Below are 16356 nucleotides of genomic sequence, written 5' to 3'. Positions count from 1 at the left end.
CTAGCCAGTTTTTCCATCTCCCAAAACTGAAATTATTGAAAGGAAAAGAAAAAAAAAAAGAAGAACCCAATAATTTACTTTTCTGTTAATGTGCTGCATCATTCACTCTGAATTAAGTTCACAATTAATTACAAGGACTGCATCAGTAGCAAACAACACATTGATTTAATCCTTCTGAAATATATTTTCAAGTCACCATAAAGAATATTACTGTGAAGCTTTAAATCCTACAAATGTTTCATAAGCAAAAAATTTGTAAGCCAGTAATTAAGGTAAGAGACCATAAAGGGGAATAGTTTTATAAAATAAGTTTATTAATAACTTTATTCTATTCCTTTTTACATGTGTTACTAATTAAAGTGTTTTTAAGAATTTTTCAAAGTCCTGTATAGAAGCTTTGGCAATCTCTGTACAAAACACCTCATCGGGCAAGGATACTAGCTGGTCCAGAGAGATGTAGCTGGGTTTTGCTGGGTCATACTGAGCTCTTCCCAAGAATGTAAGAAACATATGTCTCTCTTTGATTCGTAATAGCTTTGAGTTGAAAACCTAAGAAAGAAAGAAAGGGAAGAATCTTTTCGGTTCTCTAAATTTCAGACTCTGATGAATCTAAAGTAACAGCATTTTTTTAGACAAAGTTAAGATCTAGGAAGAAAACATAATTTGCATATTTTCTTCTCATTTATGTCAAACACCATGTAGATTATATTTATATAGAAATTATCTAAATTTTAAGTAAATGCTTCAATAGAATATACTGAGGTACAGACACAAGGGAAATCAGGGAGCAATACAACTCTCAAGCATATTAGGTTTTTTGTTTATATATGATCGTATACTACTGTTGCGTAATCACACCGAAGAAAGTGAAGATTCAGAAACAGGGAGCAAGAATACCTAAACATTTTTCCTGTATTATCAGAAGCATTTATGTATACAGTCATATTCATATGAGCACTGTTATAAGGAAGAAATGAACAGGTGACTAGGTTGCATGATAAACATGAGTGAATTGCAGTGTCAATGAAAAAGGTGAGTGGCTGCACCTCCTGCTGTAACACAGCCAAAAGGCACAGTGCAGTGGTTCAAAACAACCACTTCTGCTGCACAGTAACACCTACCTTTGAAGATATTTGTCACACAAAGAATTGTAGACAAAGGCAAAAACAATGGTAAGGGAAACATGGAATAAATCAGTGGAACATATACAAAGAGAGAGAAGCTAGGAAGAAGAGAGATGCACAGTTAAATCTGAAAAGCAGAGATCTAATGCTGCATTTCCGAGCAGTATAACTGAAAAGAGATGCCAATTTAGAGAAGATAATAGTGAATACAAGAATGCTAGAGCAATGAAAACAAACAGGTTTTACTAAAAAGGAGAGCCTACACTACCAAAGGAAGAATTTCATGAGGATGCAGACTAATTTGAACTAGGACAGAAAGCAAAACTACTCCTCTGCCTTCCTTGAATGTTAAGAGGGAGTCAGAAGATGGGAAAAAACCTTATCCACTGCTTACGGAGCTAGCTGACAGGATGGATGGTTACAACAGCAGCTGTAACGTGAGAGAAAAAAAATCCTGTATACCTCTTATTTTCAGCATTACTGTCATTCAGGATAGAAGCAAGAACAGATGGAGACAAGTATGCATTTGTGAACGCACAAGTTAATGGCCAGACCATATAGACACTTACACAGTTGCGTTAGCCATATCCTGGAACTCACAGGATTTGAGGATGGAAGGGAGAGGGTGACTGCACCAAGAATAAGAAGTAGAGGAAACTCTCCACTTACCCTTCCAAACAAAGGGAAGAGAAATAATGAGGTGAACCACCAGGAAGCCAACAATAAGACAACTGAGAAGGAACTGAGCAAGACTTGTGGTCACTTACAGGTCAAGGAGGGTGAAAGCGACACATGGATTGGAGTTATAGTAAGCATCCTTGTTAAGTAAAGATGTATTAAATAGCAAGATAAGTAATCAAAATCCTGGGGAATAGTTTTATTTCCCCATATAATTTTGGCTTTTTAGCCAGTTAAGATTATCCAGTTAGATCCCCTACTAGACTTGCGTTAGGGAGAAAATTATTGCAGTTCAGAAGTTGTAATTTGTGCTTTCTTTTTTACCTTGTAAGAAGCTAATGTGACTGCATGTCAGCATTTGATAAGGTGACTAATGGTTTCAATTTGTGAGGAAATAACAGTAATGAGGAAATAGAAAAAAAACCCCAAAACAGTCATCTAGAAACTAAGCTATTTTCACTCCTGTGATTTTTTTAGCTATTGCAGCAATAAGAAGGTCAATGAGAATCTGATTGCCTAGTGGACAGAACTTCTCTTACCTTTAAACTATATTTTCAGATCCTATAATCTAAAAAAATTAGTTTTTAACTAGACAAATCTGAAAGAAATTTTTTTATATGTATGTTATCTAATGAACAGATCTTATGCATGATCTGTCTTCCTTTGTGTCTCTTAGCTAGGTAAGATTTCAGGACAAGGAATCCCTAAAAGCAGGCAGTACTCTCTCTTGCATGAAACCAGGAGATATGCACGTCTACTTCTGTTGAAAACTTAAAAATTCACAAGACTGGGAGTGGTGGTGGTGTCACATGTGTCAGAGGGAGAAGAACGGCACCTCCACACTGGAACCCTCAATAGTCACTGAATTGCTAATAAAAGTTATCCCAATTAGAGTAAAAGCCACAGACAAGTTGAAGAATTCATACGTGTCCTGCATACAGTGAGGCTCCACCTTCAGCACCAAACTAGTGAGGCAGCTATGCAAAGAGCACCTACAATTTATTGCCAGATTAACAGCTCACCTGAGGAAAGCGAATAAGCATGTGGTGGGAAATGCCCATTATGTTGTGTAAGTAGTCAAACGTCTGCTTGAGTCTCTTTTTACTTGCAGTTAAAATCTTGGGGGTTTTAAACACAATCTGTTGAATTTCATTACGCTGAAAACCAAGTTCAATCTGACAAACCTGAAAAAGAGCACAATTTTATCTTCAAAGGTCAGCTACAGCAAATTGAGCTTATTTTAACATGCCACTGAAATAAACTAATGCAAAATTCCTCTATCCTTAGCAACAAGAACGCAACCCACAATAATATCTGCCACACCAGTACTTCTTAAGTCAGACACTGCAAATTATTTATCGTTCTGGATTAAAGTGTAATTTGTTTATACAGTATCCCTGAAGTAAAGATGACTTTGGTGAATGCTATGTATTTTTCATCTTGTCTGAGATGAACAAAAAAGCTGTGTCTCAGTATGCATGGCAGTTACAAGCATAAAAGTTCTCCCCTAAGAGTCTTTTATCAGTTTCAATACCAAGCTGTCAAAAGAGACTGACTCTGGTTGTGGAGCTGTTGAGCTCTGTAAAACACAGCAATCAAATAACACATTAACAAAAGTAGTCTCTATCTGTTTCTTTTGCTAATGTATCCAAGTTATATTTTTATATGAGGGACTATAATTTCAGTCCTGTAGTCTTCAACTGAAGTAATCTGAACTGGAAAGAGATGTGTAGAATATCCAGTGCATTCAATTTATTTTACAGTTGGTTAATGTCTAAAGTAAGATGTTTTTTTCAGAGACTGCCTTTACTTCAATTACGGTTTCCCAAAAGGAAAAGAAAACACATTTTTTCAATAAAATCATGAGCACTCCTCCCAGAGTGCAGAATGGAAAGCAGTTCATTGAGTTGTTGAGAAAGGAATTCAGCATACAAGAGTGTCTGGTAACTCAGCCATTTCTTCTATCCTCCAGTGACATTTACAAACAGCCTGTTTTCAGTCATGAAGTTGGTGTGCTTGCCAGTCAACATAACCAGACTTTCAATCCCAACTCAGGTACTTCTTCAGTTGGCAAAAAGGTGGTGCTTTTTGTTTTTCCAGTTCAGGTGCCAAGACTGCAGCTCTTTTCAAAACTGCCCGACAAATACAAAGGAAAGGGCTTAGAATCTGGGTTCTGAAGCTACCATAGGATTTCCAGATCCTTACAGGGAATTGTTTCCAGAGGTGACTATAATCAGGTCTTTCAACTCCTGGTTCTTCATTATCTGCTTTCAAAGTATTTGCATATCACAAGAAATACTAATCAACTAAGACGGCATTCAAGTATGGAGAGATGTGTTTGCACTTTAATGGTGCCTTCCACAGATCTGAGTTGGCAGGGGTAACTTACTGCATTAAGATACGTAACTGAGAGTAAGACCTGATGTTCAATCAGTAGAGGTGCATAGCTGGCCCCCTGTAGAGGTAATTGTGGCAAGAATCTTAAGGTTTTCTTTTCTACTCTGTGAAATGGAACAGCTCTCTCGACATGAATGGTGAGCTCAAGCGTAAGTTCTTTGCACTCAGTTTGACAGCAAACATATCTAATATTCAGTAACTCTCTAGACCACGTAAGCTAATATCCTTACTGTGCCAGCCCCAGCAATATTCAACGTTCTCAACATTCTCTGTATGATTCCCACAACAGTCAGTGGTAATGCAAGCCTTCCAGTTTTACGCTATCAGTGACTCCAATTGTGCTTGATGAAACCTTCAGAGGAGGGAATGAGCCATCCTTCAGCTCATTTAGTCCATAATTGGTATCTTTTGACAACCATATCAGCTGCAGCAGTTGTTTCTAAATAACAGAGGGATACCACCAGAACACTTCTGAACTGCTGGTATGTGGTTTCACTTTCTCTATACTGCTTGCCCAACACCAGCTTAGGACATACAGGTCTGAACCCAGATTCTGAATGAGACATCCAACCTCCTTAATAGCTAGAGCTTCTAAATACCTAGATTCTAATAGTGAGGACCTAAAAATCTTTCCTCTCTCTAAAACATGTTAAAACTGAGGATGCTACATTATACCCTTTTTAGTAGATGGACAAGATAATTACATAGACCTGAGGATCTTAAAAACACACTCATTATAATACACTGAATCCCTACCCTGTGGAAACAATGTTAATTAAAATGAAAGCACGATGACTTGGAACAGTCTGCTGCTTTCTGGTCTCCTCCCTTACCACACACACATTTCAGATTGCAAGATTCCCAGTGTTTCATAGTTTCAGAGCAGTGAGTCTGTCTGAAAATTATATATTTTAATTCATAGTTATGCATTATAGGATAATGGGATTTCTGAAATTATTACACTACATCATGCTGTTTGGCCTAGATGGCTTTACAGCACAATAATTAAACCAATACATACTTACATTTTCAAAGGGGAAGGGGGTCCCTGTGGGTTTGAAGTTATTTACCCAACAGTTGTTAATAACGACCATCTGCTATCAGACAATAGGTGTCAAATGCACATTTTGGCAGACTAGCTACCTGCCAAGAAGAAAATAATCAACTGCACATTTCTTTCTCCTAAATCCTCACGGCAATCCAAGTTAGCAAAAACCCATAATAATTAAGAAAAAAAAAAAAAGGAGTGAGCAGGCCATATTTTTCACTTATTGTAAAGAAATGGGTAACAATTTGTGTCATCAGATAGCAACTTTTGGCAGGAAAGGACCCAGATGAAGTTTCTAACCTACATCAGAGTAGAAGACAGAATAGGAGATTTATCCACGTATGCTGTAAGCTTGCAAGCTATAGAGGAAAATAAATTGTTTAACAAAATCCTCAGTTATTTTATAACTCCACTAAAATTATTTCATTAAATTATTTCTGCGCAGGATTCAGCTCCGATAATTTTATCTTCTGTCAACTAACTCTTAAACTATGTGGATACACAATACACTTTTAATACCTACTAATAAACTCACCTGAAGATTTTCTTTTACGGGCTCTAATTTGCCAGTCAGTAGCCTTGGAAGACGAATTACCAGATCCTTTGTCTACAATGAGGGAAAACACAAAGGAAAGATTATTACTGAAAGCTTGTTTGTGAATCCATCTGTGAAAGAAAGAGATCTCAAACTTTTTTTTCCCCCAGTTGGAAGAGGGATCCACTTTCCCTTGCATTTCATTGTATCTCTACCCCAAAGAAGAGTTTGCATGAAGCTGCAATATATTAAGATGCAGAAAGTTACTAAAATATGTTCAATTGGAAAATAAAAAAATAACATAGCTGTTGTAAAACAGCCACGAAGAGGGAGTAAAAGGATACCCCAAAAGCAGAAAGCATGTCCAGTCTCTCTCAGTGCTCAAGTTGTTTCTTCCCACCTTTTTTAAACAAAGTAAACAAAACACTACCCAATAGAGACTACAAAAGGATTTTTCAGCTACAGTGGAATTTGTCTACTTCCAGATCTGGTTAGACCATAGTATTACAGCCATACAAGAAATTACTCCACATCCCCATAGCCATGTGATTATGTGTAATCCGCCCTGAGTATAAGGCAGAGATCTCCAGAGAGATCTCTTACCTCAGGCATGGAAAGGCCAGGAACAGGCACTGTGACAGCTATGACTGTTCAGCAAATAGAAGCCAATAGAAGAACATCAGATTCCACTTGGAACTTGACATTTATTGCAATCCCCAGCTACTGCAGAAAACAACTAACACTGCCCACTTATTCCAGTAAACTCCAGCTACTGCCTCCTCTGAAGATCCCAAAGCATGGTGCTAAATACCTGCTTAGCATGTAATGTGGTAAGCACTCAGGAGCAAACCCAGAGGTTACTCTTGGTGAGCTGAGCACATGATTTGGCATTTAGTTTGATATGATATTCACACATTAGACTATTTTTCACTGATGAGGTAAGTATGTTACAATATCTTGAAGAGATGAAGAGAGCCAATCAGTTTTCTAGAAACTAAAAAAGCTGCTTGCTGTTTCAGTGATGGATTCAATCCTCTAACCCACCTCAGATAATGAAACTGGACACACAGAAGCTTGTGTGACAATAACCTGCAGCAGATCATCTTTAAGAACTGTTCATGACCTTTGAATGTCAGGTGTCCATATTACTTCTACAGACAGTTAAAATCATGTTATCCTCCTGTAACCCTCTGTGTTACCATCAATAATGTCACTAATGTTTGTGGACAAGCTCCAAACACTTGAAGTATTCATGTTCCAAGGCCTTACAGTTGTCACTGACAAAGTACCTAAAGACTTCAGTGGATAGTCCTTACCTTTTTTACACTGAGGCCAAGTTCATTTTTGAAGAAACCCAGTCTGTTATCCAGTCTTTCCACTGAAAACAACAGCAAATATGGAGCTCTTGAGACCATCTGAGCAATTTCTGTCTTACCAAATTTTTTTGATTTTAGGTAAGCCACTCTAGAAAGAGAACAAAAACAAAATAAAAACCAGTGATGAAAATTTTATTGCCTCCATTTATTCAGTCCTTGCTTAAATTCCTCAGTGATATCTTATAAATGGACAGATGTTCTAGCATTAACATGCAACCCTGCCAAAAATAATTAGGGGGAAATCTGCAGTTATCATAAAAGCAAAATACTATCCCTTCCAATTAATTAGAAGTAAAATAAACCTCAGAGCAGAATGTCAATCCTGAAGACAGATTTTAATTCCTTCCAGCTGTACTTAAGCAGATAACCATGTTAACCTACATTTAACTACCAGCCTGTCTCCTAGATTGCAAACACATTAATAGATCATCATAGGGTATGGACAAGAAGATGTATACAGCCTTTTGCTATTTTAATGAATTCCATTTCTACTGCTGAAAGAACAGAGTACTATACCTCATACATCCCTGTTTTGCCAATAGCACTGGAGTAGAAATATCATACAACAATGCTATCTGTAGAGACATTGTCCAAAAAGACATTTCTAAATCAGATGAAGTTACTTTTGTTACAATAGGTCCCTACTTTCAGTCACTGGTCCAAGGATTTAGTTACAAAACATCTGGTTGTCAAAAAGGAGAAGGAGCTGACTAAAGTTTTTATGTTTAACAGAGCTTGCTTTCCTTCTTTCCAACTCAAAACTTTTTCCAGACTTTGTTGAATTTGGTGAAAGTGAAATCCTATTTCAACTACTACTTGCAGTAGAATATTGCTGTAGCTCCCAGGAAAAGGAATGGGGGTAGAAATACAGCACACAAAATAAAAAGAAATGTGATTAGCCCAGGTGCCACCATTTACAAAAAAAAAAAACAAACCTGAACTACAATTTGGAAAGGTTTATTTTGGTTATAGATGAGCATATACAGAAGTATTTGCTGTCAGATGAACTTAGAGCATAAAAAAAAAAAAAAAAACCTGAACTACAATTTGAAAAGGTTTATTTTGGTTATAGATGAGCATATACAGAAGTATTTGCTGTCAGATGAACTTAGAGCATAAAAGAATTGAATTTAGCTGGCAGTAATTAAGATACTAAATAGACTGCAGAATATTCTGCAGAAGCAGATATTCAGCAAAAGATGGGCTGTGTGTTAAATCATGTCTTGGTGGAGATAAAGTAAAAATACCTTCCAGTCACTACAACCTCCCTCTCTTTCCACTAACCCTCAAAAATTAAGTAATCACAAGCTAAAAACCTCTAGACAGAAGATCTAAGAACAAGCTCTAGAGGACCAATTCCTAACTGAGCAGGCACACCAACACAGAAGTTAGCAGCCTGGGCTCCAGACAATGCTGATGGAACTGGCTGCAGGAGACTCAGAAAGGAGAGGTTAGGAGGGGGAGTTATGCAGAACACAACAATAAACAATTGGCAATTGGCCCTTCCAAAGTTATTCCACTATGTTTTGAATGCTGCAGCTTGGCTACACTAGACTTCCTTCCATTCCATTTTTTCAGGGGCACAACTGGCAAGCATCCTAGAAACATAGCTAAATGAGCAGATTAAAAATAAAACCTTTAGGTTGTCCTGACTCCCCTCCACTTGGTTGCTGTTAACAAGTCATTAAGATTCACACCTGAAGCATTTCTTCCTGGAAAGGCAAGAAGCTTAAAAAAGGGATGGCAAGATTGTAATAACCTGACCCTAGAAACTCGCATGTTAAAGGAGCACAATCTTCCACCCTGACCAAGGCTTGAGAAAACTTTGTGCATGTTGGCACCAAGGTTAGCCCTTGTTCTACTATAGGGGTCAGCAGTTCTATGTAGCACGTTAACAGTTTTAAGTCATCATTAACAATTCCGTAAAACAAAGCATCTGGTGCAGCTGCAGTACAGACACTGATTTGCCACTGTCAGATTTGTTATGAATTATGGAATGTTTTGACTTTTACAGTGTTTATCTGAAGTCAAATGCCAAATCTATTGAAATTTGTGTTTTGTTTCCTGGCAACCTGGAATCCATAGCAATAAAACATTCCAGAGTGATGTAACCAATACCACGTCCATCTGCACTGAAGTGTTTATGCAAAGGTGATACTCAGCTTTCAGAAGACAGCTGTCTGAGACACATTCACTTCACAGCCTGCCACACACCCTCTGCAACACACTTACTTTAAAGCTTGCAGGAAAGCATTCACCAGTGCCAGAGATAAACTTACTGTAAAATCAAGCTCCAGAAAATTAAGAAGAAATAGGATTGACCTGTTCAGCCCCTACTTCACTAACCAGGCGGTGCCACAGGACAGTCACTGAAAAGCAAATCTGACTTCACAGGTGTAGTCGACCAGCGGAGTTCGCAGTAATCAGCGCAAGGGGCTCTTTGCGATCGGTGGGCAAAGTTCTTGGACACCACCCAAACGAGCCAATTATGATGAAAGTGAAAGCCATTTATTGTGTGTTGCGCACTTTTATACTAAATTTTTTACAATTTGGCAGCTGCTAATTGGATACAATAATTTTAAATTCTTAACAACAAAATCACTACTGGCTATTCTGGATCCTGGGAAAGCAACCTTCGAAGCTGCGTCAACACAACCTCTAAAATAGCTTAGTTGTGCTAATTATCTTCCCTCAGTTTCCCCTTATCTTTCTCATATTCTGTATAATTGGATACTTTTGGACATCTGGTCATTTTTCTTCTTTCCCAGGATCCTCTATCAACCTTATTATTACAAAGTCTAAAGTTAGTGTCATAGTTAAAATTCCACTTTAACACAAAACACTACTACTTCTAGGATTCTCTATTAATCTTATAAAGTCTAAAGTTAATATCATAGTTAAAACTCTACTTCAGCATAAAACGCCCCTACAACAGGAGAGTTAGAATGTTTATCATAGCAAAAAATACTCTCTTCAAAGAGTATAAGCAACTCTGACATCTAGACTCAAAATGACTGCTGAAAAAATGACAGGTTCTTTTTTGGATATTGTTTCTGAAAGGTCACTTACTGACCAGGAGGATGGAAGAAGAGAGGGGAGAAAAGTCAGGTCTATGTCAGACCTGAGTCTACTTACGTGCCTGTTTCCAAAGAGCCATATTTTCAGAGTTCTGAAATTCCGATTTCAGCTACTACATGCAAGAGCCAAGCAGAAAGACTTTATTTTCTGGAATTTTTAAAGACCAAAATGTTTTGAGTTCATTACAAAATGCACATACACACACAAGTCGTTCTGTAAAAGAACTGCTGAATTAATAAAAGCCTGTCTGGAGTAATTTTAAGAATACAAGTCCATTTGCCTGCAATTTAATTTTTCCATAATCAACACACCTAATGGAAGTATGAAACAGAAGAATAAAGTAATTCCTTTTCAGAATCAAACTTCTTATAATTACACACCAAACAAATACAGCTGAGTAAAGAAAGCTAGGACATCTACGACTGCAAGACACAGATAAGTTAAAAATGAACATACTGAGAAACTGTTTGTATCCAGAAACCAACAGAGGAAGAGTGGAACGCAGTTACAAGCCACCACACCACCTCTAGAGCAATGCACCTTTGCAAACAGCAACTGTGGATTCATGAAAATATGGGCTCAAAACCCACATTCAGTTATTTCAGAAAAACAAAGAAGAATAACCTTTTTTTTTAAAAAAAAAAATAGACTATTTATATTCTTACAATACATTATTTCAAAGATCTTGACTATTTTAATTCCAGTTATTTAACTTGAGGAAGATTTTTCTTTAGAACCAAAAGCCTTTCTGTCACAAATACAAACCTCATCTTTAAAGCTCTAAAACTAGTCCTCCAAAGTTAACAACACAAAAACACCAAGGACAGGCTTCTCGGAATAGATACTAACAGTTATAACCACAAGACCTCAACTTGACCAGCATCAGCACAAGTATCTCAGTCGCTGCAGGATGAAGTCCAGCGCCCTAGCGTAAGCCCACTGAAGGAACACTCGAAGTCTGCACTCATTCAGCCAAGGTGCACACACGTGTGACAAATCAGAGGGCTGATTTCCAACACAGGGAGAATGGACAGCTGCTACCATTAACGCCTTAGTCCATATCAGGCAGATCAGCCACAGCTCCTCAATATTCTTGTTTTGACCACCTTTATCCCTTTAACTTGGCTACAGGTCTTTAAAGCTACTTTAAATACCAGTATTATCCCATTATGTCTTGAAAGCTGACCAGACAAAGAATTGTTAATGAAATAACAACTGCCATTAAAGAGGAAGTCTCACTGTTGCCAGAGAACAACAGATACAATTACACAGTTTGATTCAGACAACACCTGAATTACTGAAATCATCAGACTTCAGTCCACTTCTGACACAAATCCCATCACTTTCCAAGTCATGCTGCTGGAGAAAGAGGAGTATGTGTATACAGTTATCTTATTTCTTCAGTGCTTACTTTCATTCAAGTAGCCCTTATATTGAGAACGCAGCATTTTCTGAAGTTAGCATTCTCTAATAAGCTAGACCACATGAAGTACAGTCTGAGGTACACAGCATCTACATTTAAGACATTAACAAGAGCAGAGAGGAGTAGGAGAGGGTGATACAGAAAAAAAAAGTTTGACAGGAAATGAAGAAAACAGTCTCAGAAGAAAGACCCAGAAACACAATGACTTTTCTTAAAAAAAAAAATCCAATCTTTGTCACACACACAAATAAGCTTAAAAAAAAAAAACCAGACTCCACAAGGCAGCTAACTAAATAAGCTTTGGTCTAAGATATTAAATCTTCTAAATAAATTGTCATTTACCCTCATGCACAGACAAGCTGGGGGACACTGAGGAAACATTTAAGGGCCATATAAATGTGAACACACACACATGCACACACAAATTAGTTCATTGTAGTCTTGTGCTCAGTTTGACCTGGACAACAGGAAAAAAAATGCCACCAAAACCTTCTGCTGCTATTAGTAGTAAACACAGAAAAGATACAGTCTGCTTCTTTTACTGCAGAATTCACAAGGTATGGGTAGACGTAACCTCGAGAAGAGCAGTTTCAAAGCATGACTGAAGAGATTAATATTGTTCTACAAATTTAGGAAAGCCTCAGGGACTGACATTTTGGAATCTAAGCTGACACAGTTTACAGCAAGTGGCCTAGGATAGCAAGCTGCTTCCTCTGCGACAGAGAGACAAATGAGCTGTAAAATCTGCTAACGGTCAGTTTTCAGGTGGATCAGGGTGCTGACTTGACTTATGATACCACCACCACATGTTAATGCTGACTGATGAGAAGGCACAGGGACATGGAGCCAAGGATCAAGTGAGAAAGGAAGCAGCAGCAACACAGGCTAAGACAAGGTTAAGCCAATTGGGAAACTAGATCTTCATGCCAAGGGGCTTAACACTCTGCTGCTATTTGCAAGGCTCACCTGGTTTCTAAAGCTTCCAGATCTTCACCAAGGATGTATGGATTTTTGGTCAGGAATGGTCCCAGCTGATTGTCTTCTACACCTACATCCTTAAGAAACAGAAGTATTTTTCTTATATCTTTTTCAAAATCCAAGGTCAGTAAGAGTTGACCTGCCTTTTGACGTTTTTCCACTTGGGATAAGTCAACTCCTACAAAAAATAAAATTAGATATTGTTTTAATTAAACACAGACCCTATTTCTTATAACTGTTTCAGGAAGGCATATTGAAATTTATAGAGGTATTCCTTCCTTACACTTGAAGCATACTTCAATTGCTCAACACAGCAAGGTCACAACACCTTGTATATTGTGGAAGGATTCCAGATAAAATAAGCAGTCATTTTAGACGCTTTTACTAAGTTTATTTTTTGAAGGAAGACATTCACAGTGAATCCTGAATGTGAGGAATCAAGTACACTAGCACATGCCACATGCAGAGACCTACTCTTTTTGTGCAGACATATGTGTGCAAGGAATTCCCAGCTCCATTACGCAATGGAAGGGGATAATTTTGCAGTGAAGTGCCTTTGGATACTGGCTCACATGCAGCAATTTGTTACTACATGGGACCAGATCTCCACCTCTGAAATATTTATTTCTCCAACCTCCTTCTACTGTTCCTTTCACTTTTGGGAAAAAAAGGAGGTGGCCAGCAACCTTGAATTCAGCTATCCTTGCATAGGCCAAGTGCTTTTTGATGAGAACTAAGGTTGTCTTCCATCCTCTCCTTCTTGCCTCTCCAGTTTATTGTGCTGTGATTCTAAGGTTCTGCATAGCAACAGCTCTCCTTTCTTCCTTCCAAGGACAGAAAGCTGCAATTTCTTTTACAGCAAATTAAAGCATCCTTAACCAGCACAAAAGAAGAAAGACCAATCAAGTTACACAAAGTGCTCTCCACCTCCAGAAGCTGTGGGAGATGCCTCCTTCTAGCATCAACAGCACTAAGGTACTGAAACTAGCCAACCTTGTCTTCAATTAATAACGCATTGCTCACAAGTCATGCAGTCCCCTCTCTTTTTCCATTTACACTGGATAACATTCTGCTGCTTTTAGCCATTTGTGACTATTCCTATTTTCAAGCTTATAAGGCAACCAGTAAGATTAAAACACAAATTATAGAATCTCTAAAGTTCCAGACACAGGCAAACCACGTAAACAAAATCACACGTACCTAGTTGGACAAGTTTTGCCAGGGTTTCCGAGTGATCAACATAATCTCGGAGTGTGGAAGACTGGAGGGGAAGAAGTGGTTCTGCAATGATCTGTACAGCTTCTTCCTCAGAAATCTCCTCCAAAGCAGATGAAGGTGGGATGTCATCCCAGTCTAAGAAACAAATATAGAAGATCCAAATGCATTTTGTGAAAGACAAAGCTGCTCCCACCAAACGCTATGCAAATCTCTTAAAATCCCCTTCAAAATGCAAGAACACTGTGAATGAGATGACCAGACTATTATTATTTGGAAACATACAAAAACCTAGACTCTACTCCCAGTTTCTGTCTGTTCCATCTCCTTGTCACTGCCCATCAGCTCTTCCACATGGGGCCAAATCCAAGAGTAGTACCCAGGAAGCTTGCCTTCAGTCTGCCGATCACCGCAGACAACACATCACATCACCTTCTTGAAAAAGAATCTTCTTTCATGTCTTCACAAATGCATTCTTGCCTGATCACATCCAGAAAAAGGCTACTACAAGGATTATTTTTCACAATCTGACAAGCCACTTCATTCCACTTCTGAATCTGACGCCCAAACTGCAGTTGTTTTAACTTTCAAGGTATTTCACAGTGAACTCCAACCAAGCTATCATGTCTTATCCATTACAGAATGGCTGCTGACTGCCACCACCTCTAACAGCTAAAGAAATCAAGCTCCATTCCCTACTCATTAAAGTTTCCAAGTGAACTTCATTATACTTGTTTCCCCTTAAGTGTTCCAAGTCACAGAGCTCAGTGTCTTTTCAAAAAATATTTGTCCAAACTGATCTATTTTTCCACTGACAGGAACTCACAGCAGCTAGATCAAGATTACTGTTTTGCAGGCTGACTGCTAGCATCCACCTCAATTATCAAACTGATTACTGATCAACAGCACTAATTATAAACTCTTCAAGATAGGGATTTTCTATGTCCTGTACCTTCATACAATGACTTTCTAGAGACTAGGGTAACACTCTTCCACATCAAGAAAACAAAGCCACACCAGAACTACCAAGACAGGTTCCAAAATAACTAGGATGATTCGAATGTTCCAGGAAGAGTTGCATAGACTAGCTCAATAGCTGATGAAGGTCTTGCCACTTCTTTTTGTCCAAGCCTCAGAAACAAAAGCACAGTAAAATGTTTTTAGGAACATTTACACCTTAAATATTATTAAGAACTCTCTAGGAACCTATATGGACATCACGTATTTTCTTTTGACTTGTTGAGAAGAAGCATAGGTGCCCCTTTTTTTGCCACTTGAAATTATTTAAACCTCCTACTAGGAAACATATCTCAAGTGAGACAAAAAAAAACAAACATAAAAGTGAGCAATTTTGTTTATTCCATTATATACACTGACAACTGGGCAAAATGCTCCACACACACACATACAACAGTAAGTCTGCTGGCAAATAAAAATTTAGCATGTAGATAAACTGCACCACAGGTGCAGACATATACGAGCTGGCTGACCTGTCAGTTCTGGTGCAGCACTGTTTCCAAAACCAGCTGCACAAACACACAGATCTAAGTTGCAGCTCTGAGCCACCCCAAAAACAAGCTCTGTAGGATCCAAGCTGGCTGGCCTGAAAGCTAAATCTGAACACACATGACTGCTTAGTAATCCCAAGCAAGCTTCCTCAGCATACTAGAACTCTTTTCAGAGGTATTTTTTTGTCCTCACTTAGATATAAAGTAGAGAAAAGTGAGGCAATATCCTCAGGTGAACAACACCAAGGCGATCTTGTATCTAGCTCCTTTCCTGGGGAGACAGTTTGACGAGCATTTCTCACCAGGGCAGTGCCTAGGCAGGCTTCACACTGCTGCCTCCTGTTGTTCATCCCTGATCACTCTCAACGGCTGCTTCAGGGATGGTCCCCCCACTCCTGCTCAAAAAAAACCCCAAACTCAAATCCACCAAACAAAACCCTTTATTTTGTACCAGCTCAAATACGATGGAAGGGCAAATGCTCAGCTGCTGCAGGTAGAGAGGTAATGTTGCAAAAAAACCCTCTTCAAACAGCAGCCCCAAACACCGTATCTTTATCTCGGCTTGTAACAGTATTCTTTGTGTGTCAGAGTGACCAGAGGAATTCTGTGTTAACTATGGGACTAAAAACAAGTGAAAGTCTGAAACATCAAATAAATGTTTTGGACAAACAGGCCAAAAAGGGAGAATGCAGGGTAATACTGAACACATGATTTGGACATTTGGGAGAAACAGTATCCCCCAAGGCCTCTTACCTTCATACAGTATCTTTGCACTCAGGTCGGGCAATGTTTCTGCTTTTGCTTGTTCCTGTTTTACTGGTGAAGGCAAGTTACTTTCGGGAGAAGAAACGGATCCATCCTCGACAGTGCCAGCTGGAGAACAGCTTCCTTGAGCTCCCTGCCTGTACGCCTGCAGCCTCCACGGAGGAACGCCACATCTCGAGGGCAGCAGAGCCAGAGGGGTGAACCCACGACACACCTGTGCGGCGCTGCTGC

General features: G+C 38.7%; 1 protein-coding gene across 1 annotated transcript; it reads right to left on the bottom strand.

Annotated features, from left to right (window-relative positions):
* Nucleotides 1-293: 293 nt before the first annotated feature.
* On the bottom strand, nt 294-16351 carry MTERF3 (mitochondrial transcription termination factor 3; the record flags this gene model as incomplete). Its single annotated transcript, XM_010082896.1, has 7 exons — nt 294-549; nt 2825-2986; nt 5783-5854; nt 7099-7246; nt 12626-12815; nt 13838-13990; nt 16114-16351. Coding segments are annotated over 7 exons (1158 nt in total), but the record flags the coding sequence as incomplete, so codon positions are not given.
* Nucleotides 16352-16356: the final 5 nt, after the last annotated feature.

This window comes from Pterocles gutturalis, unplaced genomic scaffold (genome assembly GCF_000699245.1).
Source record: "Pterocles gutturalis isolate BGI_N339 unplaced genomic scaffold, ASM69924v1 scaffold28876, whole genome shotgun sequence".
NCBI lineage: Eukaryota > Metazoa > Chordata > Aves > Pterocliformes > Pteroclidae > Pterocles > Pterocles gutturalis.
The sequence above is the reverse complement of the archived record's forward strand: the minus strand, read 5'-3'. Positions and strand labels throughout refer to the sequence as shown.